The sequence below is a fragment of the Abramis brama genome (assembly GCF_963993115.1).
Source record: "Abramis brama genome assembly, chromosome: 9".
Lineage (NCBI taxonomy): Eukaryota > Metazoa > Chordata > Actinopteri > Cypriniformes > Leuciscidae > Abramis > Abramis brama.
In genome coordinates, this window is record NC_139971.1 from 44,970,954 (window position 1) to 44,995,594 (window position 24,641).

The 24,641-nt window shown below is 44.0% G+C and overlaps 2 protein-coding genes across 3 annotated transcripts in view; both read left to right on the plus strand.

Moving 5' to 3' along the window:
- Positions 1-20,970, plus strand: part of sppl2a (signal peptide peptidase like 2A) — a 21,140-nt gene extending 170 nt beyond the window's left edge. The window contains exons 1-17 of one of the 2 annotated variants that reach the window (XM_084123606.1): positions 1-71; positions 3,252-3,362; positions 4,374-4,556; positions 4,649-4,738; positions 5,881-6,014; positions 6,091-6,242; positions 6,682-6,778; positions 7,611-7,712; positions 11,083-11,164; positions 11,250-11,324; positions 11,684-11,740; positions 11,873-11,920; positions 12,072-12,171; positions 13,618-13,698; positions 15,705-15,865; positions 17,601-17,634; positions 20,612-20,970. The exon at positions 1-71 is cut by the window's left edge and continues 170 nt beyond it. In XM_084123606.1, the coding sequence (XP_083979732.1) occupies positions 12-71; positions 3,252-3,362; positions 4,374-4,556; positions 4,649-4,738; positions 5,881-6,014; positions 6,091-6,242; positions 6,682-6,778; positions 7,611-7,712; positions 11,083-11,164; positions 11,250-11,324; positions 11,684-11,740; positions 11,873-11,920; positions 12,072-12,171; positions 13,618-13,698; positions 15,705-15,865; positions 17,601-17,634; positions 20,612-20,652 (1,608 nt within the window). In that variant the 5' untranslated portion in view covers positions 1-11 and the 3' untranslated portion in view covers positions 20,653-20,970. The remainder of the gene's footprint in view (positions 72-3,251; positions 3,363-4,373; positions 4,557-4,648; positions 4,739-5,880; positions 6,015-6,090; positions 6,243-6,681; positions 6,779-7,610; positions 7,713-11,082; positions 11,165-11,249; positions 11,325-11,683; positions 11,741-11,872; positions 11,921-12,071; positions 12,172-13,617; positions 13,699-15,704; positions 15,866-17,600; positions 17,635-20,611) is intronic. The other variant, XM_084123607.1, reaches the window with a different exon arrangement.
- Positions 20,971-22,746: 1,776 nt separating this feature from the next.
- The window catches only part of trpm7 (transient receptor potential cation channel, subfamily M, member 7), a 61,140-nt gene continuing 59,245 nt past the window's right edge, over positions 22,747-24,641 (plus strand). Inside the window, exon 1 of the mRNA XM_084124189.1 lies at positions 22,747-22,972. Coding sequence (XP_083980315.1) covers positions 22,970-22,972 — 3 coding nt within the window. The 5' untranslated portion in view covers positions 22,747-22,969. The remainder of the gene's footprint in view (positions 22,973-24,641) is intronic.

Below are 24,641 nucleotides of genomic sequence, written 5' to 3' on the forward strand. Positions count from 1 at the left end.
TTGAAGTGGATATGACAGCAATGGCAGTGAAAGAGTCGATATTTCTCCTGCTGGTGTTGTTTTGCTCTCAGGTAAGCGGAGGAAATGAGTCTGAAAGCCTGAAGCGCCATTAATGAGTGAATCAACGCGTGTTTGTGTGAATCAACGAGTGTTTAAGTGAATTAGCGAGTGTTTGTGTGAATCAACGAGTGTTTAAGTGAATCAACGAGTGTTTGTGTGAATCAACGAGTGTTTGTGTGAATCAACGAGTGTTTGTGTGAATCAGCGAGTGTTTGTGTGAATCAACGAGTGTTTGTGTGAATCAACGAGTGTTTAAGTGAATCAGCGAGTGTTTGTGTGAATCAACGAGTGTTTGTGTGAATCAACTAGTGTTTGTGTGAATCAACGAGTGTTTGTGTGAATCGGCGAGTGTTTGAGTGAATCGGCGAGTGTTTGAGTGAATCGGCGAGTGTTTGTGTGAATCAACGAGTGTTTGTGTGAATCAACGAGTGTTTGTGTGAATCAACGAGTGTTTAAGTGAATCAGCGAGTGTTTGTGTGAATCAACGAGTGTTTAAGTGAATCAGCGAGTGTTTGTGTGAATCAACGCGTGTTTGTGTGAATCAACGAGTGTTTGTGTGAATCAACGAGTGTTTAAGTGAATCGGCGAGTGTTTGTGTGAATCAACGAGTGTTTAAGTGAATCGGCGAGTGTTTGTGTGAATCAACGAGTGTTTGTGTGAATCAACGAGTGTTTAAGTGAATCGGCGAGTGTTTGTGTGAATCAACGAGTGTTTAAGTGAATCGGCGAGTGTTTGAGTGAATCGGCGAGTGTATAAGTGAATCAGCGAGTGTTTGTGTGAATCGGCGAGTGTTTGTGTGAATCAACGCGTGTTTGAGTGAATCTGCGAGTGTTTGTGTGAATCAACGCGTGTTTAAGTGAATCGGCGAGTGTTTGTGTGAATCAACGAGTGTTTAAGTGAATCGGCGAGTGTTTGTGTGAATCAACGCGTGTTTAAGTGAATCGGCGAGTGTTTGAGTGAATCAGCGAGTGTATAAGTGAATCAGCGAGTGTTTGTGTGAATCGGCGAGTGTTTGTGTGAATCGGCGAGTGTTTGTGTGAATCAACGCGTGTTTAAGTGAATCTGCGAGTGTTTGAGTGAATCGGCGAGTGTTTAAGTGAATCAGCGAGTGTTTGTGTGAATCGGCGAGTGTTTGTGTGAATCGGCGAGTGTTTGTGTGAATCGGCGAGTGTTTGAGTGAATCAACGCGTGTTTAAGTGAATCAGCGAGTGTTTGAGTGAATCGGCGAGTGTTTAAGTGAATCGGCGAGTGTTTAAGTGAATCGGCGAGTGTTTGTGTGAATCGGCAAGTGTTTGTGTGAATCAACGCGTGTTTAAGTGAATCAGCGAGTGTTTGTGTGAATCAACGCGTGTTTAAGTGAATCTGCGAGTGTTTGAGTGAATCGGCGAGTGTTTAAGTGAATCAGCGAGTGTTTGTGTGAATCAGCGAGTGTTTGTGTGAATCGGCGAGTGTTTGAGTGAATCAACGAGTGTTTGAGTGAATCAGCGAGTGTTTGTGTGAATCAACGCGTGTTTGTGTGAATCAACGAGTGTTTGTGTGAATCAACGAGTGTTTAAGTGAATCGGCGAGTGTTTGTGTGAATCAACGAGTGTTTAAGTGAATCGGCGAGTGTTTGTGTGAATCAACGAGTGTTTGTGTGAATCAACGAGTGTTTAAGTGAATCGGCGAGTGTTTGTGTGAATCAACGAGTGTTTAAGTGAATCGGCGAGTGTTTGAGTGAATCGGCGAGTGTATAAGTGAATCAGCGAGTGTTTGTGTGAATCGGCGAGTGTTTGTGTGAATCAACGCGTGTTTGAGTGAATCTGCGAGTGTTTGTGTGAATCAACGCGTGTTTAAGTGAATCGGCGAGTGTTTGTGTGAATCAACGAGTGTTTAAGTGAATCGGCGAGTGTTTGTGTGAATCAACGCGTGTTTAAGTGAATCGGCGAGTGTTTGAGTGAATCAGCGAGTGTATAAGTGAATCAGCGAGTGTTTGTGTGAATCGGCGAGTGTTTGTGTGAATCGGCGAGTGTTTGTGTGAATCAACGCGTGTTTAAGTGAATCTGCGAGTGTTTGAGTGAATCGGCGAGTGTTTAAGTGAATCAGCGAGTGTTTGTGTGAATCGGCGAGTGTTTGTGTGAATCGGCGAGTGTTTGTGTGAATCGGCGAGTGTTTGAGTGAATCAACGCGTGTTTAAGTGAATCAGCGAGTGTTTGAGTGAATCGGCGAGTGTTTAAGTGAATCGGCGAGTGTTTAAGTGAATCGGCGAGTGTTTGTGTGAATCGGCAAGTGTTTGTGTGAATCAACGCGTGTTTAAGTGAATCAGCGAGTGTTTGTGTGAATCAACGCGTGTTTAAGTGAATCTGCGAGTGTTTGAGTGAATCGGCGAGTGTTTAAGTGAATCAGCGAGTGTTTGTGTGAATCAGCGAGTGTTTGTGTGAATCGGCGAGTGTTTGAGTGAATCAACGCGTGTTTAAGTGAATCAGCGAGTGTTTGAGTGAATCGGTGAGTGTTTGAGTGAATCGGCGAGTGTTTAAGTGAATCAGCGAGTGTTTGTGTGAATCAACGAGTGTTTGTGTGAATCAACGAGTGTTTAAGTGAATCAGCGAGTGTTTGTGTGAATCAACGAGTGTTTGTGTGAATCAACGAGTGTTTGTGTGAATCGGCGAGTGTTTGAGTGAATCGGCGAGTGTTTGAGTGAATCAGCGAGTGTATAAGTGAATCAGCGAGTGTTTGTGTGAATCGGCGAGTGTTTGTGTGAATCGGCGAGTGTTTGTGTGAATCGGCGAGTGTTTGTGTGAATCAACGCGTGTTTAAGTGAATCAGCGAGTGTTTGTGTGAATCAACGCGTGTTTAAGTGAATCTGCGAGTGTTTGAGTGAATCGGCGAGTGTTTAAGTGAATCAGCGAGTGTTTGTGTGAATCAGCGAGTGTTTGTGTGAATCGGCGAGTGTTTGAGTGAATCAACGCGTGTTTAAGTGAATCAGCGAGTGTTTGAGTGAATCGGCGAGTGTTTGAGTGAATCGGCGAGTGTTTGAGTGAATCGGCGAGTGTTTAAGTGAATCAGCGAGTGTTTGTGTGAATCGGCGAGTGTTTGAGTGAATCGGCGAGTGTTTGTGTGAATCGGCGAGTGTTTGAGTGAATCGGCGAGTGTTTGAGTGAATCGGCGAGTGTTTGAGTGAATCAGCGAGTGTTTGTGTGTTTCTCTGACAGATCGCCAGTCAGGAGGCAATTCTGCGTGCGTCTAATGGATCTGCATTCAGAGAATACTGTCTGGTGTTCAACTCGTCCTGGAGCAACATCTCCGACAGCCTGAGAGCAGCGGTGAGAGAGTCAGGCTCAGGCCAGGAAAGATTCATTCCCAAATTCTGTTTTGAGTTTTTCGGAACTACGTTTTAATGGTTACATTTTAGCAATCAAAAAGATTATTAATTTGAAATCATGATTTTTTTTTTTTTACAATAACAGGGCTTTATGTGTAGGGTTGAGAATCGAAAATTTATTCCAATTCTGTAAATTAATACTTCCAGGACAGGAATCAGATACTTGCTTTAAAATTAACATTTCGATTCCTCTTATCGATTCCTTTGTGAGCATTTCAATATGACTTTAAATCATTCAAGCGTGAGAGACTCTGTTTTCTCTTGTGTATCAGTATATTGGATCTGTGCAGCTCTTAAAGTGACAGCAGTCTAATATTCCTGCAGCCGTCTCTATAATAACACTAATCAAACAACAAAAGAAAATTTGTTTGTTCTAGACTGAATAACTTTTGTAACTATATTTGTAATGTGTATTTTATTTAAAAACTGAGTGTTATTTTAAATTTGATTACAGTTTCTGTCCCTGAATTCCTGAAAATCTTAAAACACTGTTTATTACAATTGTATCTTTTCTCAGTTGTGTCTATTTGTTGTGATTGCTAATTTTTTATTTGTTCTTTTTTAATTACTGAGTGTTTACTTGTCTTTAATAATGCTTGAAATGTATATTAGTTAGGCTTGTTGTTTTTCTATGGTATTTTTAAACCACAAGCAAAGTGTTCTTTAGCCTGTTGATTTTTGTTCATGATTTTCAGCTACAATTAAATGTTTTGCAATGAGACTAAATGTGAATGATATCTAAGTTTTTTTTTTCTTATTGGAATTGAAATTAGGAAACAATAAGAATTGGAATCAATAAACAGAATCGAAATAGGAATCGGAATCGTTAAAATTCAAACGATACCCAGTCCTTCTTATGTGAGTACTACAAATCTGTCAGTTGACTTGCTCAACTCTGTGTGTGTGTGTGGCGTGTGGGGTGTGGTGTGGTGTGTGTGTGGTGTGTTTGTAGGTGGGGTATCCTCTGGTAGACCTGACATCCACTCAGCTGTGTTCTGTGGGCCAAGTGATCCCGGGCTCGTTGAAGGGTCAGGCTGTGGTCGTGATGCGTGGAGGCTGTGATTTCAGTCAGAAAGCTCTGGTTGCTCAGGATCTGGGTGCGTCTGTGCTTCTGATCGCCAGCAACACAACTCTGGTAAGAGCTGATGATCGTTTCAGCACAAACACCAGTGTGAATCCTCACAAACACCAGTGTGAATCCTCAGTGTGTGAACATGATCTTACCAGGTGTCGCCGTCAGCCAACGACTCTGAGTACAACAAGGTGAAGATTCCTCTGGCCCTGCTGAGATACCGGGACCTCCTGGACGCGCTGCAGGTGAAGATGAGACAGTGTGTGTGCGAGAGTGTGTGTGCGAGAGTGTGAGTGCGAGAGTGTGAGTGCGAGAGTGTGAGTGCGAGAGTGTGAGTGCGAGAGTGTGAGTGCGAGAGTGTGAGTGCGAGAGTGTGAGTGCGAGAGTGTGAGTGCGAGAGTGTGAGTGCGAGAGTGTGAGTGCGAGAGTGTGAGTGCGAGAGTGTGAGTGCGAGAGTGTGAGTGCGAGAGTGTGAGTGCGAGAGTGTGAGTGCGAGAGTGTGAGTGCGAGTGCGAGTGCGAGAGTGCGAGTGCGAGTGCGAGTGCGAGTGCGAGAGTGCGAGTGTGAGTGCGAGAGTGAGTGTGAGTGTGAGTGTGAGTGTGAGAGCGAGAGCGAGAGCGAGAGCGCGAGTGCGAGTGCGAGTGCGAGAGTGCGAGTGCTAGAGTACGAGTGCGAGAGTGCGAGTGCGAGAGAGCGCGAGTGCGAGTGCGCGAGTGCGAGAGCGCGAGTGCGAGAGAGTGAGTGCGAGTGCGAGTGCGAGAGTGAGAGTGAGAGTGCGAGTGCGAGTGCGAGAGCGAGAGTGCGAGAGCGAGAGTGCGCGTGCTAGAGTGCGAGTGCTAGAGTGCGAGTGCGAGTGCGCGAGAGTGCGAGTGCGCGAGAGTGCGAGTGCGCGAGAGTGCGAGTGCGCGAGAGTGCGAGTGCGCGAGTGCGAGAGTGCGAGTGTGAGTGCGAGAGTGCGAGAGTGCGAGTGCGAGAGTGCGAGAGCGCGAGTGCGAGTGCGAGAGTGCGAGTGTGAGTGCGAGAGTGTGAGTGCGAGAGTGAGAGTGCGAGTGCGAGAGTGAGAGAGAGCGAGTGCGAGAGTGCGAGAGTGCGAGAGCGCGAGTGCGAGTGCGAGAGTGCGAGTGCGAGTGTGAGTGTGAGTGCGAGAGTGCGAGTGCGAGAGTGCGAGTGCGAGTGCGAGTGCGAGAGTGCGAGTGCGAGTGCGAGAGTGCGAGTGCGAGAGTGCGAGTGCGAGAGTGAGAGTGCGAGAGTGAGAGAGCGAGTGAGTGCGAGAGAGTGAGTGAGTGCGAGAGTGAGAGAGAGAGTGATCAAGTTTTGTTCTCATCTGATAGTGCCAGTGGTTCAGTTCTAATAATACTGAATATTAACGTGTGTGTGTGTGTGTCAGGTGTTTCCTCAGGGAATGGAGGTGAGGTTATACGCTCCCCCTGTGCCTGCGTTTGACGCCAGCATCATCATCATGTTACTGATCGCTGTGTTCACGGTGACCATGGGCGGGTTCTGGAGCGGAGCGGCCGAGAAGTGAGTGACATCCCCGGTTCAGGCCAGTGCACGTGTCATGTGACACTAGTGTTGACGTGAGTGTGTGTGTGTGCAGAGCGAAGCAAACGGCGGGCCCGTCGTCAGAGGTGTGTGAGGGTCGGGCCGACAGCGGTGAACTCTCGCTCTACTCTCCGCTGAAGGTGCTGATATTCGTGGCCATGATGTGTGTGATGCTCGTGCTCATGTACTTCTTCTACAAGTGGTTGGGTGAGTCACACACACACACACACACACACACACACAGGAACGTGACTGAGATGTAGTTTATGTGATCATCGTCATATTCTGCCTGGCGTCAGCTTCTTTGTGAATCAGCGAGTGTGTGTGTGTGTGTGTGTGTGTGTGTGTGTGTGTGTGTGTGTGAGTGGAGTCAGCTTTATTTCTACAGCACTTTATACAGCACAGATTGTAAAATAAAGCTTTACAGTAATAAACAGGAAATTAACAGAACCTTCATCAAATATAATTCAGATTCAGCTGTAAAGCAGCTCTACAGACGACAATAAAGTCATAATTCAGATCAACAAGTTTTGTTCTCACCTGTTAGTGTCAGTGCAATCAGATCAATAATAATCCTGAATATTAACAGCCTGGAAGAGCTTCGGCTTCAGGAACGTGACTGAGATGTAGTGTGTTTCTCCTGTAGTTTATGTGATTATCGTCATATTCTGCCTGGCGTCAGCATCGGCGCTCTATAACTGTCTGGATTCCCTGATGACGGCTGTGGGCTGCGGGACGCTCAGGTGAACACACACACACACACACACACACACACACACACACACGTATTCACTGAAGTATGCTTCATCAATTACGCTGCTGTATTCTATGAATAAAGCAGTGTAATTGATATGTACTACAACTGTATTACAAAATACTTTTTTACATTCAAGACAAACATGAGGAAGCCTCACAGATGATGATGAACGTCAAGTGTTGATGAAATGATGATGAACCAAGAATGATAACTGTAACAGTAACTATAACAGACTGCAACGTTAATTGTAATAATAACTATAATGATAACGATAACTGTAGTGATAACTTTAATAATAACTAACTATAATGGTTACTATAACATTAACTGCAATGATAATTGTAACAATAGCTATAACGATAACTGTAACTATGTTACTATAACAGTAACTGTAACAATAACTATGATAACTGTAACATTACTATAACAGTAACTAATAATAACTGTGATAGCTGCAAGTATAACGGTTACTGTAACGGTAACTATAGCAATAGCTGTAACTATAACAGTGACTGATGCGGCGGGACAGAATCTCGAGTTCTACTCGAAGCCTAAACTCTTTTCTTTGAAGTGAAACTGAAACTGGTTGCGTGTGTAAAATGAGCTTTACAAATAAACTTGAGCTCACATTCCTCTCTCGTTCAACACAAACACAAACGTGCATGTTTCGCTTGCTTGACATTAATTGGATTATATAAGTCGCAGCATGTCTCAGATGAACTAGTATGAACACAGCTGTAACTCTACACCGTCCAGCTGTTGTCATGGTTACCACTCTGTTATTGGAGGATTATGATCTCTGTGTGTGTGTTTTCCAGCGTGTCCTGCCGTGAGAGAAGTGTGTCTGTGCGGTCGCTGCTGCTCGCCGCTGTCTGCATTACACTGGCTGTGATCTGGGGCGTGTACAGGAACGAGGACAGGTGATACACTCACTCACTCACACTCTCTCTCTCTCTCACACACACACACACACACTCAGCATCAGATCGTCCAACTACACTCAGCAGTTTTTAATCAAGAGATTTTTTTCTTCCGCTTCATGGTTTTGATTGCCGTGCATTGTGGGCATTCTGAGTTTTCTCAGTTCTGCATTGTGTGAGTGTGAGTGTGAGTGTGTGTGTGGAACTGCTGCTGTTTGCATCACTATTACTTTATTATAATAATATATAGTCATTTGAACAAACCTCTGAATCTTTGGAAAATAACAGAATCAATGCTGCAAACTTTATCAAATATGAGACATGTTTTCCTGTGTTACCTGTGTTTCCTGTGTTTCCTGTGTTTCCTGTGTTTCCTGTGTTTCCTGTGTTTCCTGTGTTACCTGTGTTACCCGTGTTTCCTGTGTTTCCTGTGTTTCCTGTGTTTCCTGTGTTACCCGTGTTACCCGTGTTTCCTGTGTTACCCGTGTTTCCTGTGTTTCCTGTGTTACCCGTGTTTCCTGTGTTACCCGTGTTTCCTGTGTTTCCTGTGTTACCCGTGTTTCCTGTGTTACCCGTGTTTCCTGTGTTTCCTGTGTTTCCTGTGTTACCCGTGTTACCCGTGTTTCCTGTGTTACCCGTGTTTCCTGTGTTTCCTGTGTTACCTGTGTTACCCGTGTTTCCTGTGTTTCCTGTGTTACCCGTGTTACCCGTGTTTCCTGTGTTACCCGTGTTTCCTGTGTTTCCTGTGTTACCCGTGTTACCCGTGTTACCCGTGTTACCCGTGTTTCCCGTGTTACCCGTGTTTCCCGTGTTTCCCGTGTTTCCCGTGTTACCCGTGTTTCCTGTGTTTCCTGTGTTTCCCGTGTTTCCTGTGTTTCCTGTGTTACCCGTGTTACCCGTGTTTCCTGTTACCCGTGTTTCCCGTGTTACCCGTGTTTCCTGTGTTTCCTGTGTTTCCTGTGTTTCCTGTGTTACCCGTGTTTCCTGTGTTTCCTGTGTTTCCTGTGTTACCCGTGTTACCCGTGTTACCCGTGTTTCCTGTGTTACCCGTGTTACCCGTGTTTCCTGTGTTACCCGTGTTTCCTGTGTTTCCTGTGTTACCCGTGTTTCCCGTGTTTCCCGTGTTACCCGTGTTTCCTGTGTTTCCTGTGTTTCCCGTGTTTCCTGTGTTTCCTGTGTTACCCGTGTTTCCTGTGTTACCCGTGTTTCCTGTGTTACCCGTGTTTCCTGTGTTACCCGTGTTTCCTGTGTTTCCTGTGTTACCCGTGTTACCCGTGTTTCCTGTGTTACCCGTGTTACCCGTGTTTCCTGTGTTACCCGTGTTACCCGTGTTTCCTGTGTTACCCGTGTTACCCGTGTTTCCTGTGTTACCCGTGTTTCCTGTGTTTCCCGTGTTACCCGTGTTTCCCGTGTTTCCCGTGTTTCCCGTGTTTCCCGTGTTTCCTGTGTTTCCCGTGTTTCCCGTGTTTCCTGTGTTTCCTGTGTTACCCGTGTTACCCGTGTTTCCTGTGTTTCCCGTGTTACCCGTGTTTCCCGTGTTTCCCGTGTTTCCCGTGTTTCCCGTGTTTCCCGTGTTTCCTGTGTTTCCCGTGTTTCCCGTGTTTCCTGTGTTTCCTGTGTTACCCGTGTTACCCGTGTTTCCTGTGTTTCCCGTGTTTCCTGTGTTTCCTGTGTTACCCGTGTTACCCGTGTTTCCTGTGTTACCCGTGTTTCCTGTGTTACCCGTGTTTCCTGTGTTTCCTGTGTTTCCTGTGTTACCCGTGTTTCCTGTGTTACCCGTGTTTCCTGTGTTACCCGTGTTTCCCGTGTTTCCCGTGTTACCCGTGTTACCCGTGTTACCCGTGTTTCCCGTGTTTCCCGTGTTACCCGTGTTACCCGTGTTACCCGTGTTTCCCGTGTTTCCCGTGTTACCCGTGTTTCCTGTGTAACCTCTGTTTCCTGTGTTTCCTGTGTTACCCGTGTTTCCCGTGTTACCCGTGTTTCCCGTGTTACCCGTGTTTCCCGTGTTTCCCGTGTTACCCGTGTTTCCCGTGTTTCCCGTGTTACCCGTGTTTCCCGTGTTACCCGTGTTTCCCGTGTTACCCGTGTTTCCCGTGTTACCAGTGTTACCAGTGTTACCCGTGTTTACCGTGTTACCCGTGTTTACCGTGTTACCCGTGTTACCCGTGTTTCCCGTGTTACCCGTGTTTCCCGTGTTACCCGTGTTTCCCGTGTTTCCCGTGTTACCCGTGTTACCCGTGTTACCCGTGTTTCCCGTGTTACCCGTGTTTCCCGTGTTACCCGTGTTACCCGTGTTACCCGTGTTACCCGTGTTTCCTGTTTCCTGTGTTACCCGTGTTACCCGTGTTTCCCGTGTTTCCCGTGTTACCCGTGTTTCCTGTTTCCTGTGTTACCCGTGTTACCCGTGTTACCCGTGTTACCCGTGTTTCCCGTGTTACCCGTGTTTCCTGTGTTTCCCGTGTTACCCGTGTTTCCCGTGTTACCCGTGTTTCCCGTGTTACCCGTGTTACCCGTGTTTCCCGTGTTTCCCGTGTTACCCGTGTTTCCCGTGTTACCAGTGTTACCAGTGTTACCAGTGTTACCCGTGTTTACCGTGTTACCCGTGTTTACCGTGTTACCCGTGTTACCCGTGTTACCCGTGTTTCCCGTGTTTCCCGTGTTTCCCGTGTTTCCCGTGTTTCCCGTGTTACCCGTGTTACCCGTGTTACCCGTGTTTCCCGTGTTACCCGTGTTTCCCGTGTTTCCCGTGTTACCCGTGTTACCCGTGTTACCCGTGTTACCCGTGTTACCCGTGTTTCCTGTTTCCTGTGTTACCCGTGTTTCCCGTGTTTCCCGTGTTACCCGTGTTTCCTGTTTCCTGTGTTACCCGTGTTACCCGTGTTACCCGTGTTACCCGTGTTTCCCGTGTTACCCGTGTTACCCGTGTTTCCTGTGTTACCCGTGTTACCCGTGTTACCCGTGTTACCCGTGTTTCCCGTGTTACCCGTGTTTCCCGTGTTTCCTGTTTCCTGTGTTACCCGTGTTTCCCGTGTTACATGTGTTTCCCGTGTTTCCTGTGTTACCTCTGTTTCCTGTGTAACCTCTGTTTCCTGTGTAACCTCTGTTTCCTGTGTTACCCGTGTTACCTGTGTTACCCGTGTTTCCTGTGTTACCCGTGTTTCCTGTTACCTGTGTTTCCTGTGTAACCTCTGTTTCCTGTGTTACCCGTGTTTCCTGTGTTACCCATGTTTCCTGTGTTACCCGTGTTTCCCGTGTTACCCGTGTTACCTGTGTTTCCTGTGTTACCCGTGTTTTCTGTGTTACCTGTGTTTCCTGTGTAACCTCTGTTTCCTGTGCTACCTGTTTTACCTGTTGTAACTCTGATGTTCAGGTGGATCTGGATCCTTCAGGATCTGCTGGGAATCGCCTTCTGCCTGAACTTCCTGAAAACTATCAGCCTGTCAAACTTTAAGGTGAGGCGCTGCTCTTCTGCGGGTCCGACGCGTGTGTGTGTTTGTGTTGTATCCTGTGGGTCTGACGTGAGTGTGTTTCCTGCAGATCTGTGTGATTCTGCTGAGTCTGCTGCTCGTCTATGACGTCTTCTTCGTCTTCATCACACCGTTCCTGACAGCTGTGAGTATCAGATGAAGTTGCGCTGGTCTTTTCTCCTCTGTTGTGTCGCATATCGAGTAAAACACTTCTGGAACAAGAACAGATGTGGGCGGGGCTTGATTTTGTCTGTGGGGAATTGATTGGATGGTTGTGGTTTGCTATTGGCTGATCTCATGTGAGTGACAGGTTAAAGCCCCGCCCTCGTCATCAGAGAAGAGAAGAGATGCTGCAAGAGGAACTGATTCTGATTCAACATTATTAACACAATAATGATGATGTGCACCCATAAATCATTTAGAATAAACACTGCAATATTTCATTAAAAATAAGAAATGGTCCATTTTGATTTCATGGTGACTTTAATGCGTGTGTGTTTTCAGAATGGAGAAAGCATCATGGTGCAAGTCGCTCTCGGTCCGGGTGGAGGTGGAGAAAAGGTGAGTGTGACCCTGTCATGTGATCAGTCATGTGATCAGTGAGTGAGTGTGTGTGTGAGTGTGTGTGTGTGAGTGTGTGTGAGTGTGTGTGTGTGAGTGAGCAGTGACTGCAGTGACTGCTTCTGGTTCTAGACTGATGGAGTGTCTGTTCCCGCCGATCCCTCGTCCTCCTATGAGAAGGTGAGACGCTTTTCCTTTTTATACCATTTTTACAAATGATTCTGCCTAAGTGCAAATAAAGTTCTTCAAATATATCAATTAGTGTCTCATGTTCTGCTGATTGCCATCACGAGCACTGTGTGTATGTGTGTGTGTGTGTGTGTGTTTCCAGCTGCCTGTAGTGATGCGTATCCCACAGTTCTCTGCGGTGGCTCAGAACCTGTGTATGATGCAGTTCTCCATTCTGGGCTACGGTGACATCATCATTCCAGGTCAGAGTTTACACATATACATACACACACACACACACACACACACACACAATAACAACAACAACAACAAGTGCTTTCAATAAAAAACAACTCTCATCCAGTGATCCAGTGACTCAATGATGAATGAGTAACATTAAAATCCCCTATTCTGCTATTTTAAAGGCTCCTGATGTTGTTTCGACGTCTCCTACAACAGGTTCACATTCATCCAAGCTCAAAAACACTTTAATTTCCTCATAATCTCCACTGCAGCTTCAGCTCTTTTCTCTGAAACGCTTCCATCAAGGATTCAGTCTCTCTAAGCTCCGCCTCTCTGAGAGCTGCTCTGCTGTGATTGGTCAGAAAGCAAACGCTCATTATCATGTCTGAATCTCAGCTCTTGATCACAGTGATACGAACAGTGACGATGGCGTGGGTTTTACCGTATCAGTCTCAGAAAACAGCGTCTTCTCGACATGAACAACACGAACCAAACTCTTCCAGTCTCAGATACACTACAGTGTTTGAGGGCGGAGCTAAGAGACACTGCTCAGCCAATCAAGACCACAGGCTGGCATTATGCAAATTAGTTAAAAACTGTAAGAAAGTCAGAAGCGAAGACCAGGAGACTTGGTTGTATCTTCAGCAGGATTCTGCACTGAGAACACGAGCTGTCGGTCATCAAGTCTGACTAGGGCAGTGCACACTAGATGTAGTGGACAGTGCTTAGATATGGAGACGGAGCAGCTGGGTGACGACCTTAGACAAAACATGCAAATGAGAAATCCAGGCTTAGGAACCCGCCCTAGACTCTAGTGTTACCAGTCCTAATCCAATCAGCATAACCATTCATCGACTGGGACAGGGTCTCCAAGAGCCGTTAAAGACAGAGAGTGAGAGTCCCACTCATTAACTCACAGTAGAGAGAACAGGACTGGCAGGAATCTCTCGCTGCTGGTGTCATCATCATCACCTTAAATGCTAAATTCAGTGAACTCTACCTTAGTTTGTCATGTCATGTTATGTAAGATCAGCTGATCTTAAACAGATTTGTAATCCCACAAACCTACGCAGGTTCAACAGGAAGTGAGACTGAATTACTGACGACTCGTTTCAGTTCAGAATCATTATTAGGAGCCAGTAACTTCATTTATCTGAACTCTGATCTTTTACAGCTTTATTACACACTGCATGACAGGGAATATCTGAAGAAGCTCAGATGTTTTAGAGTTATCTATTAAGTAAACTAATCATCAAACATTTTTATTTTTGAAATATTTCTGTTTTGATTATTTCTAATGTTCGATAAGTTTTGAGATATGTTTGATTTAAAAACAAAACAAAAATTACAATAAATATTATAATCAAAATGATCTGAACTTTGATCCTTGAAGCTTTGCAGACTTTATTACACACTGCATGAAAGCTCATCATGCCCTGATCGGTCGCTCTTCTGCGTGTGTGCAGGACTGCTGGTGTCGTACTGCCATAGGTTTGACGTGTGGACGGGAAACTCCAGAAGAACATACTTCATCTCCAGCGCTGTCGGTACGAGAACAACAGATCTGTCACTCACACACACACACACAAGTGTCAACACTCACGTCAAGTCACCTTTATTTACAGTGAGGAAAATAAGTATTTGAACACCCTGCTATTTTGCAAGTTCTCCCACTTAGAAATCATGGAGGGGTCTGAAATTGTCATCGTAGGTGCATGTCCACTGTGAGAGACATAATCTAAAAAAAAAACTCCAGAAATCACAATATATGATTTTTTTAACTATTTATTTGTATGATACAGCTGCAAATAAGTATTTGAACACCTGTCTATCAGCTAGAATTCTGACCCTCAAAGACTTGTTAGTCTGCCTTTAAAATGTCCACCTCCACTCCATTTATTATCCTAAATTAGATGCACCTGTTTGAGGTCGTTAGCTGCATAAAGACACCTGTCCACCCCATACAATCAGTAAGAATCCAACTACTAACATGGCCAAGACCAAAGAGCTGTCCAAAGACACTAGAGACAAAATTGTACACCTCCACAAGGCTGGAAAGGGCTACGGGGAAATTGCCAAGCAGCTTGGTGAAAAAAGGTCCACTGTTGGAGCAATCATTAGAAAATGGAAGAAGCTAAACATGACTGTCAATCTCCCTCGGACTGGGGCTCCATGTAAGATCTCACCTCGTGGGGTCTCAATGATCCTAAGAAAGGTGAGAAATCAGCCCAGAACTACACGGGAGGAGCTGGTCAATGACCTGAAAAGAGCTGGGACCACCGTTTCCAAGGTTACTGTTGGTAATACACTAAGACGTCATGGTTTGAAATCATGCATGGCACGGAAGGTTCCCCTGCTTAAACCAGCACATGTCAAGGCCCGTCTTAAGTTTGCCAATGACCATTTGGATGATCCAGAGGAGTCATGGGAGAAAGTCATGTGGTCAGATGAGACCAAAATAGAACTTTTTGGTCATAATTCCACTAAACGTGTTTGGAGGAAGAAGAATGATGAGTACCATCCCAAGAACACCATCCCTACTGTGAAGCATGGGGGTGGTAGCATCATGCTTTGGGGGTGTTTTTCTGCACATGGGACAGGGCGACTGCACTGTATTAAGGAGAGGATGACCGGGGCCATGTATTGCGAGATTTTGGGGAACAACCTCCTTCCCTCAGTTAGAGCATTGAAGATGGGTCGAGGCTGGGTCTTCCAACATGACAATGACCCGAAGCACACAGCCAGGATAACCAAGGAGTGGCTCTGTAAGAAGCATATCAAGGTTCTGGCGTGGCCTAGCCAGTCTCCAGACCTAAACCCAATAGAGAATCTTTGGAGGGAGCTCAAACTCTGTGTTTCTCAGCGACAGCCCAGAAACCTGACTGATCTAGAGAAGATCTGTGTGGAGGAGTGGGCCAAAATCCCTCCTGCAGTGTGTGCAAACCTGGTGAAAAACTACAGGAAACGTTTGACCTCTGTAATTTCAAACAAAGGCTACTGTACCAAATATTAACATTGATTTTCTCAGGTGTTCAAATACTTATTTGCAGCTGTATCATACAAATAAATAGTTAAAAAATCATACATTGTGATTTCTGGATTTTTTTATTTAGATTATGTCTCTCACAGTGGACATGCACCTACGATGACAATTTCAGACCCCTCCATGATTTCTAAGTGGGAGAACTTGCAAAATAGCAGGGTGTTCAAATACTTATTTTCCTCACTGTATACAGCGCTTTAACAACACAGAGTGTTTCAAAGCAGCTTTACAGAGATAACAGGAAAATAATGCAAAGTTTGTTTCTAGAAGAGAATAGCGTCTCAGTCCAGCTTAAGGAAGTTCAGAGATGGCTCATTTCTGTTGTAAAAAAGTTATTGATTTAGTTCATATATATATATATCCGCTCTGGAGAAAGCCGTGATGTCATCGTCCAGCTCAGTTCAGTTCTCATATAATGGTGTCAGTGCAGCAGATCTATAATATTGTTGGATATGAAATGTTATGTCTCCCCTGAGATCAGACTAGCAGTGTGTGGTTGTGTTTCTGTAGCGTACGCCGTGGGGCTCGTGCTGACGTTCACAGTCATGCTGTTGTCTAAGATGGGCCAGCCGGCGCTGCTGTACCTGGTTCCCTGTACGCTCCTCACCGCATCCGTCCTCGCCGCAGTCCGCAAGGAGTTCCGGAGCTTCTGGAACGGTCCCAGCATCCCGGTGAGGCCCAAAGAGAGGATGGGGAGATCATCGGCCCGTTCTTATGATTGCAGACAGTCTGCATGTGCTTGTCGAGTGTTTTCACTTTCAGGTCAACTACTGTCATCTAGTTAAAGGGATAGTTCACGCAAAAATGAAAATTAGCCCATGATTTACTCTCCCTGAACCCATCCTAGTGTATATGACATTCTTCTTTCAGACGAATACAATCAGAGTTATGTTAAAAAATACCCTGGCTCTTCCAAGCTTTATAATGGGAGTCAATGGGTATATTTTTTTGGAAGTCCTTCAAAGTGCATCTATCCATGATAAAAGTGCATCTATCCATGATAAAAGTGTCCCAAACGGCTGTGTTTCTCTTCTGGCGTAAGTCGACTTTCGTACGGCCGTCTGCCAGAAGCTAGTTATTTTAGTTGCACTTTTATCATGGATAGATGCACTTTTATGATGGACAGATGCACTTTTATGATGGATAGATGCACTTTTATGATGGATAGATGCACTTTTATCATGGACAGATGCACTTTTATGATGGATAGATGCACTTTTATGATGGACAGATGCACTTTTATGATGGACAGATGCACTTTTATCATGGACAGATGCACTTTTATGATGGATAGATGCACTTTTATCATGGACAGATGCACTTTTATGATGGACAGATGCACTTTTATCATGGACAGATGCACTTTTATCATGGACAGATGCACTTTTATGATGGATAGATGCACTTTTATGATGGACAGATGCACTTTTATGATGGATAGATGCACTTTTATCATGGATAGATGCACTTTTATGATGGACAGATACACTTGATGGACTTCCAAAAAAAGAATGCCCATTCACTGCCATTATAAAGTTTGGAAGAACCAGGACATTTTTTAATATAACTCTGATTGTGTTCGTCTGAAAGAAGAGTGTCATATACACTAGGATGGGTTCAGGGAGAGTAAATCATGGGCTAGTTTTCATTTTTGGGTTTTTGGTGAACTATTCTTAAATTGTCAACATATTTGCCTTAACATTAATGCATGTAACATATGAATGCATGAACATGACCCACAAAAACATGTAAGCTGTACTTTGCTTTTGAGATTTAGGGGTGTAACGATTCCCTCATGTCACGATTCGATACAAATCACAATACTGAACTCATGATACGATACTATTGCGATAGACATATGATAAAATACGACATATGATGAAGACATATGATAAAAGGTTAAAACATTTAGGCCTACTGTTGATTAAAATGCTAAATTTGATGTTACATTGTGACTGTAAATGAATATTCTTGGACTTGGTGCTGAAACCCAAAGCACAGGACAATAGAGACGCCAGAATAACAATATTCATGATTCTGAAGATGAAAATACAGAATTATTGTAGATGAATATGTTTGCACTGTCTCTGACTAGATATATTTATAATAATGTCGGACACTTTTACTGGTAACAAGACATTTGACATTATCAGGACCCACAGATATTCCCCATTGCATTATTATACATTATATTCAACATTATATATAGTAGTTTAATGTAGTACTGACACTAAAACTCTGAAAACGTAATATTTTATCATACAGTAATACACTATACACAATACATATTGCTGCATTTTTGTATTGCGATATATTGTTACACCCCTACTTTCTGGCTGTGTCTGCGTGAGTGTGACGTGTTGTGATATAAGACTGCTGTGTTACATGTGACTTGGTCTCCATCAGGTCCTGGACGAGTCTAGGAAGCCGTTATTATCAGGTTTGAGCTCTTGTTTTAGTCTGTGTGTTGTGTTTGCTCAGCTTGTCCTGTAATGCCTGGGTTCCTGCAGTTCTCCTGCACAACACTAGGTGGCGCTAGAGTACTCAGATTATGAGCTCCTTCTGTCTCTCCAGCATGTTTATCAGATGCCTGATGTTTTCATTTTCTCTTACTAAAACACGGGGAGAGAAAATCATCAGAACCCTTTGACCCTCTGTAGAACTGGAACTGTTTAGGTGTTATCCTGCGACTCACACTGACAGTGATTACATCGCCACCACTGATTCGCTCTTACCAAACGGTGGCATCCAATCTGTCGCCGCATCACTTCTGCTCATGTTTAATGAAGTCGTTCTGCTCAGACACTCGTTGGTGTTGGAAACCGCCTGCTTTCAGTTCCTGTCAGTGTGAACATCGCTTTACTTTAAATGTTATACTCGACAACAGTGATTCGTTTTAAAGCATTGTAGCTTTTTTATACAAACAGTGGGTCTCATTCACTAATAATAACATGGATTATTCATAAGTATTCTCACAGGAGAACTTAACAACTAAACAACGAATTTGCTTTAAACCTCACTGTAATTTTAATAAATTTGGAGTATTTATATAATAACAATGATAAATTATATACCTATTTAAACATAAACTATATATAGATAAAAACAATGTAAATAGATATTTAATACCAATAAACTAATAATTAACATTTACAGATTATCACTGTGATTTTCACGCTGAACAAGAACCGTAACTGGTGCTACATGCAAATTTTAGTGCAGTTAAAATAATTTTAGTATTTCTTTTAACTCTAGTTTTATATTTTTCCTTTGCATGGCATGTCACTCTCATCATCATCATCATCTACAGTGTTTCATGTGTCTGACTGTAACACACTGGACTGTAACACACTGGACTGTAACACACTGGACTGTAACGCACTGGACTGTAACGCACTGGACTGTTACACACAGAAGACTAACGCGCACACTGGACTGTAACACACGTCTGTTACGCGCAGACATAACTGTAACATACACTAGACTGTACACACACACACACACAGGACATGTAACGCACACAGGACTGTAACACACACTAGGGCTGTCACTTTTGAATATGCATTCGAACATGACGTGAAATATCCGTAATCGAATTATAAATAAACTATTAGGTTTTTAAAGTGCCATAGTAGCGCATTCGAATATATTCAAATTTATTGCTTGATATTTGATACCCGTTCGAATTAGATTATTCTCAAAAGTGACAGCCCTAACACACACAGGACTGTAACACACAGGACTGTAACACACACACACACACACACACACACACACACACACACACAGGACTTGTAACGCACACAGGACCGTAACACACAGGACTGTAACGCACATGACATGTAACACACACACACACACACACACACACACACACACACACACACACACACACACACAGGACTGTAACGCACACACACAGGACTGTAACGCACACACAGGACTGTAACACACAGAGGACTGTAACGCACACAGGACTGTAACACACACACACACACACACACACACACACACACACACACAGGACTGTAACACACACGGGACTGTAACGCACACACACAGGACTGTAACGCACACACACACACACTCACACACACAGGACTGTAACGCGCACACACACAGGACTGTAACGCGCACACACACACACACACACACACACACACAGGACTGTAACGCGCACACACACACACACACACACACACACAGGACTGTAACACACTGGACTGTAACACACTGGACTGTAACACACTGGACTGTAACGCACTGGACTGTAACGCACTGGACTGTTACACACAGAAGACTAACGCGCACACTGGACTGTAACACACGTCTGTTACGCGCAGACATAACTGTAACATACACTAGACTGTACACACACACACACAGGACATGTAACGCACACAGGACTGTAACACACACTAGGGCTGTCACTTTTGAATATGCATTCGAACATGACGTGAAATATCCGTAATCGAATTATAAATAAACTATTAGGTTTTTAAAGTGCCATAGTAGCGCATTCGAATATATTCAAATTTATTGCTTGATATTTGATACCCGTTCGAATTAGATTATTCTCAAAAGTGACAGCCCTAACACACACAGGACTGTAACACACAGGACTGTAACACACACACACACACACACACACAGGACTGTAACACACAGGACTGTAACACACACACACACACACACACACACACACACACACACACACACACACACACACACACAGGACTTGTAACGCACACAGGACCGTAACACACAGGACTGTAACGCACATGACATGTAACACACACACACACACACACACACACGCACGCACACACACACACACACGCACACACACACACAGGACTGTAACGCACACACACAGGACTGTAACGCACACACACAGGACTGTAACGCACACACAGGACTGTAACACACAGAGGACTGTAACGCACACAGGACTGTAACACACACACACACACACACACACACACAGGACTGTAACGCACACGGGACTGTAACACACACACACAGGACTGTAACGCACACACACAGGACTGTAACGCACACACACACACACGCACACACACAGGACTGTAACGCGCACACACACAGGACTGTAACGCGCACACACACACACACACACACACACACACAGGACTGTAACGCACACACAGGACTGTAACGCGCACACACACACACACACACACACACACAGGACTGTAACGCACACACAGGACTGTAACGCGCACACACACAGGACTGTAACGCGCACACACACACACACACACACACACACACACACACACACACACGCACACACACAGGACTGTAACGCACACACACACACACACACACACACACACACACACACACACACAGGACATGCTCCACTGTTACAGTAATGTGTGTCTCTGTCTCCTCAGATGGAGGCTCTGGATACACTGAAGGAGTGAGGAACTGCTGAGGGATCCGTGAATGATCCGTGTTCCCTCTGACACGCCAACTATAAACCTTCATGATGATTTGATGGGAATGTTGAGTGTGTTTCTGAATGATGAAGCATCATCATCATCATCATCATCATCATCACACTGGGACACTTTACTAAAAAACTGAAATTATTCTTTAAGGGGCCTTAAATTACCAGCACCTGCTGTTTGTTTTTACTTTCACTTTTTTATGTGATAATTTTATAACGTAATGTTTGAAATATTCCACAAAACTGTAATGAATAATTTACTTTCCCTTTGACATTGAAATAAACACCGATATGAAGACAAAACAGGATCATTGATGATTTCGGCTGCTGCCGACACGGCCTGGCCTCTACACACACACTGTCTGTACAAGTAAATGTGAATAGTTCAGGTTTAGTAGTTCTGTCTGCCGTCTGATAAACGTGTGTAGATGCTGGACGAGCCGAGATACAGTCACAATATCTGAACGCCGGACATCAGTTCGGACTAAAGCGTTTACATGACTTTTTATAAAGTTGATGTGAAGTTTTAGTCCTGACTGAAATTGGACTATTAAAGTGTGTGTAAAGTGTCTGCTTGAGTGTGTGTGTTTGTTGAAGCTGTCAGGCGCTGCTGGAGGTGTGTGTGTGTGTGTGTGAGTGTGTGTCATTAACACTGGAGTTCTTGTGCATAATAATAATAATAATAATACAGCGAAGGACCCACTGATGCATGTATGCTCCCCATGCCACTCGGATGATTTCCATATTCATATGCCGTGATATTGACATATATATTGTGGTACGGAAACAGTTCCACACTTTCAGCACTGTGCCTCTATAATTAGTTTGGTCACACTTTATATTAGGTGTCAATTATGCACTTGCGTCATCAAAATAATAATTGTTAGGTCCAGTGTACTTATTGTACCTTCCCAGAGAAAGCAAGAACTGATAAGAATGTGAATGTGTGCCTTGAAATGCAATGTAAGTTGCTTTGGATAAAAGCGTCAAATGCATAAATGTAAATGTAGAAAATTGTGTTGGATGGTGAGACGGTTAGGGTTAGGGTTAGGGTTAACCCTAACTGAGGTGCATACGGGTGAGGTTAGGACAGGTTTGGTGATATGGGTAGGGTTAAGGTTAGGGTTAAAGGAATAATTCACTTCAAAATGAACATTCTGTCTTTATTTACTCTCCCTCAAGTGGTTTCAAACTTGTAAGAATTTCTTCCGCTGAACTCAAAAGAAGATATTGTGAAGGATGTTGGTAACCAGTTGATGGACCCCATTGACTTCCATAGTGTTTTCGTTACCGTGTCATTGTTACAGTGTAATTATATATTTAAGTACCGAGTAATATTAATTAAGTGCATGTACTTACTATAGGGTTAGGGTAGGATTAGGGTTTGGTTGAGGGTTAGTTGCATGTAATTATGCATAATTAACTGTTAATACTATTGTAAGTACATGTAACATATGTAACAAGGACACTGTCAAATAAAGTGTTTCCGTATTTTCTTTTAAATATAAGTACAATGTAAAAACATGTATGTACACAATAAGTGCATTGCATCAAATGACTAATTTAAATGTTAGTACAGAATAGTTAAATATGGAAGCTTGTTTCCGGCACGGAATAAATAATAATAATGGTAATTGCGACTTTTAATCTCACGAAATTGTGAGTGTATATCTCACAATTATGATTTTTTTTTTTTTTTTTTTTACAGAAAAAATTGTCAGATATAAATTAGAATTGAGAGAAAAATAATGATTAAAAAGTCGCAATTACCTTAAGCTTCCATGGTTAATAAAGACACTTAATATAAAGTGGTCCATTATTTATAGCCTACATTCTTGGTAACACTTTACAATAAGTTTAATTAGTTAACATAGTGAACTACCTTTGTTAACATGAACTAAGAATGAGCAATACTTCTACAGCATTTATTAATCTTAGTTAATGTGTTTCCACATTCTTTAAATGTTTCATGTGGTTTGCTATGATGACAATAAACGTAGCCTGTAGGTGTCAGTGATCCCGACGCGCCGCGCGCTCCGCCCCGGTCATGTGACGCGCCGCGGGCGTTGACTTCACTCTGACTCAGCGGGAGGGACGGGCTCGAGCGACGCGTCACGCCGCGTCAGTCTGGACTAGGAGTCGCACAATTATGAAAAATCCACCTTCCGCTGGAGCTTCAGCGGACGCACACGAATCCCTCCGCCGCCACCGGGCTCTCCTCCCGCGGCTTCCCGAGACGCGACGCGCCGATAGATGGCTAGACGCCCTGGGTCGCGACGCGTGAGTCTGAACGCTGAAGAGAATGGTACGGATCTTTTCTAGTGTTTATGCGTGGCACACTGATGCTGACTCTTGCTGCATGAGAGGAACGCGCTTGACAGGCGCTGACGCTAGGCGTCGCGTCGCGGCGCTCCGGCTCGTGGTTCACCGCAAGAACCCTGTCCGGTACCGGGAACGTCTGGAAACACCTGGCGTCGCGTTCACCGATCGTGTGCATTCACATATTTAAATCCTCCGGTCATGAGTAAACGGTTAGCTTAGCAGCTCGCGCCGTTTCTCGAATAACTATGAATAACCACGTGAACTGTAATATTATTAGCAAAATTCATAACGGAGTTTCTTGATAGGCGGGAGATTTGAGGAAATACCTGCGGTTGGATCTGCAGCACGGTGGATTATAGATGTTACACTGTTTATGTGTTCATTGATAATCGTGTTTATGTTCATTAATGCGTTTTAAACGTTTACCTCACACTCATCTGCCGTTGGTCTGTCAGAGTGGCACGGAACGTCACGTGTCGTCATTGACCGCGAACGATTAATAATCGAATAAACGCAGCGCGAGTTTCGCACTCCTATTGAGTATATAGATGTGCTGAGGCCCGTTCACAATACGATCAATAACTATAATGATGACTATATGAAATCCCACACCAGTAGATGATAATCTGTTTATTCTCATGTTTACGTCCGTCGCTTTAAATGCTCTCGATCTCTGCTAAAAACACTCGCTAAAACTAGCATTGGCTGGTCTTTAGCTGGTGTTTTAGAAGGTCTCCCAGCTAAAAGTGTCTGAAACCCCTGTGAAACCAGCACGAGAGACCAGTTTAGGCTGGTTTTAGCTGTTTTATTCAGCAGGGTAATGTTTTTATCGATCATCAGACGAAAAGTGAAATTCCTGTGTGTCGTTATTGTTATAGTTGTGGCATAAACTCTGCTGTTTTTGTTTGTTTGTTTTCTACATTATGCACAATTTTGTAGTAAATCTTCATCATAATTGTCACAGTTAGGGTCTTTGCTGAGGCCTTGGACTCTTCATGTGAAGATAACTGTATACATTTGTTTATTGTAAACTAAAATCTTCTGATTCAGCAATGTTGAGTAATTATGTCATTGAAAATAGTGATAATATGGTGATTTAATGCTTTGAAACAGGCCTGACAGGAAGTCTTGATGATTTGCGAGTGGCTGTTTAAGAGGTTTACTGTGTGTTAATTTTTTATTAAGCAAATGTTAACGTTGACAGATTCAGATGATTGACACCTTCAGTCGCGATGCATCAGAATCATTAAAGTTGTAAAGAATACCCAAAGAAAAACAAAACTTTTTGAAAATGACAGATCATCCCAGCTTTAGTGTGCTTCTGTGTAAGTGTACTTTTGAGTGTACTTGCTGTGTGTTTATGGTGTCTCTTTGAAGCTTCAGCTGCAGTGAAGTGAGATTACTCCAAACCCAAAGCACTGGACAACAGAGACACCAGAATAACAATATTCATGATTCTGAACCTGAACACATTATTTTAGACGAATATTCGCGCTCTCTTTCACGGACTAGAGATAAGTGAAGTCATGTCGCCAGTGTTTGCTGGTGTCAGCGCACAGGTTCCCAGTGTCCCGTGGCTCTTCTCGAGGCCGGACTGGATTTACCTGCAGTTCAGCGTGTTTTCAGGGCCTCGAGCTGAATTGTTAGTCTAA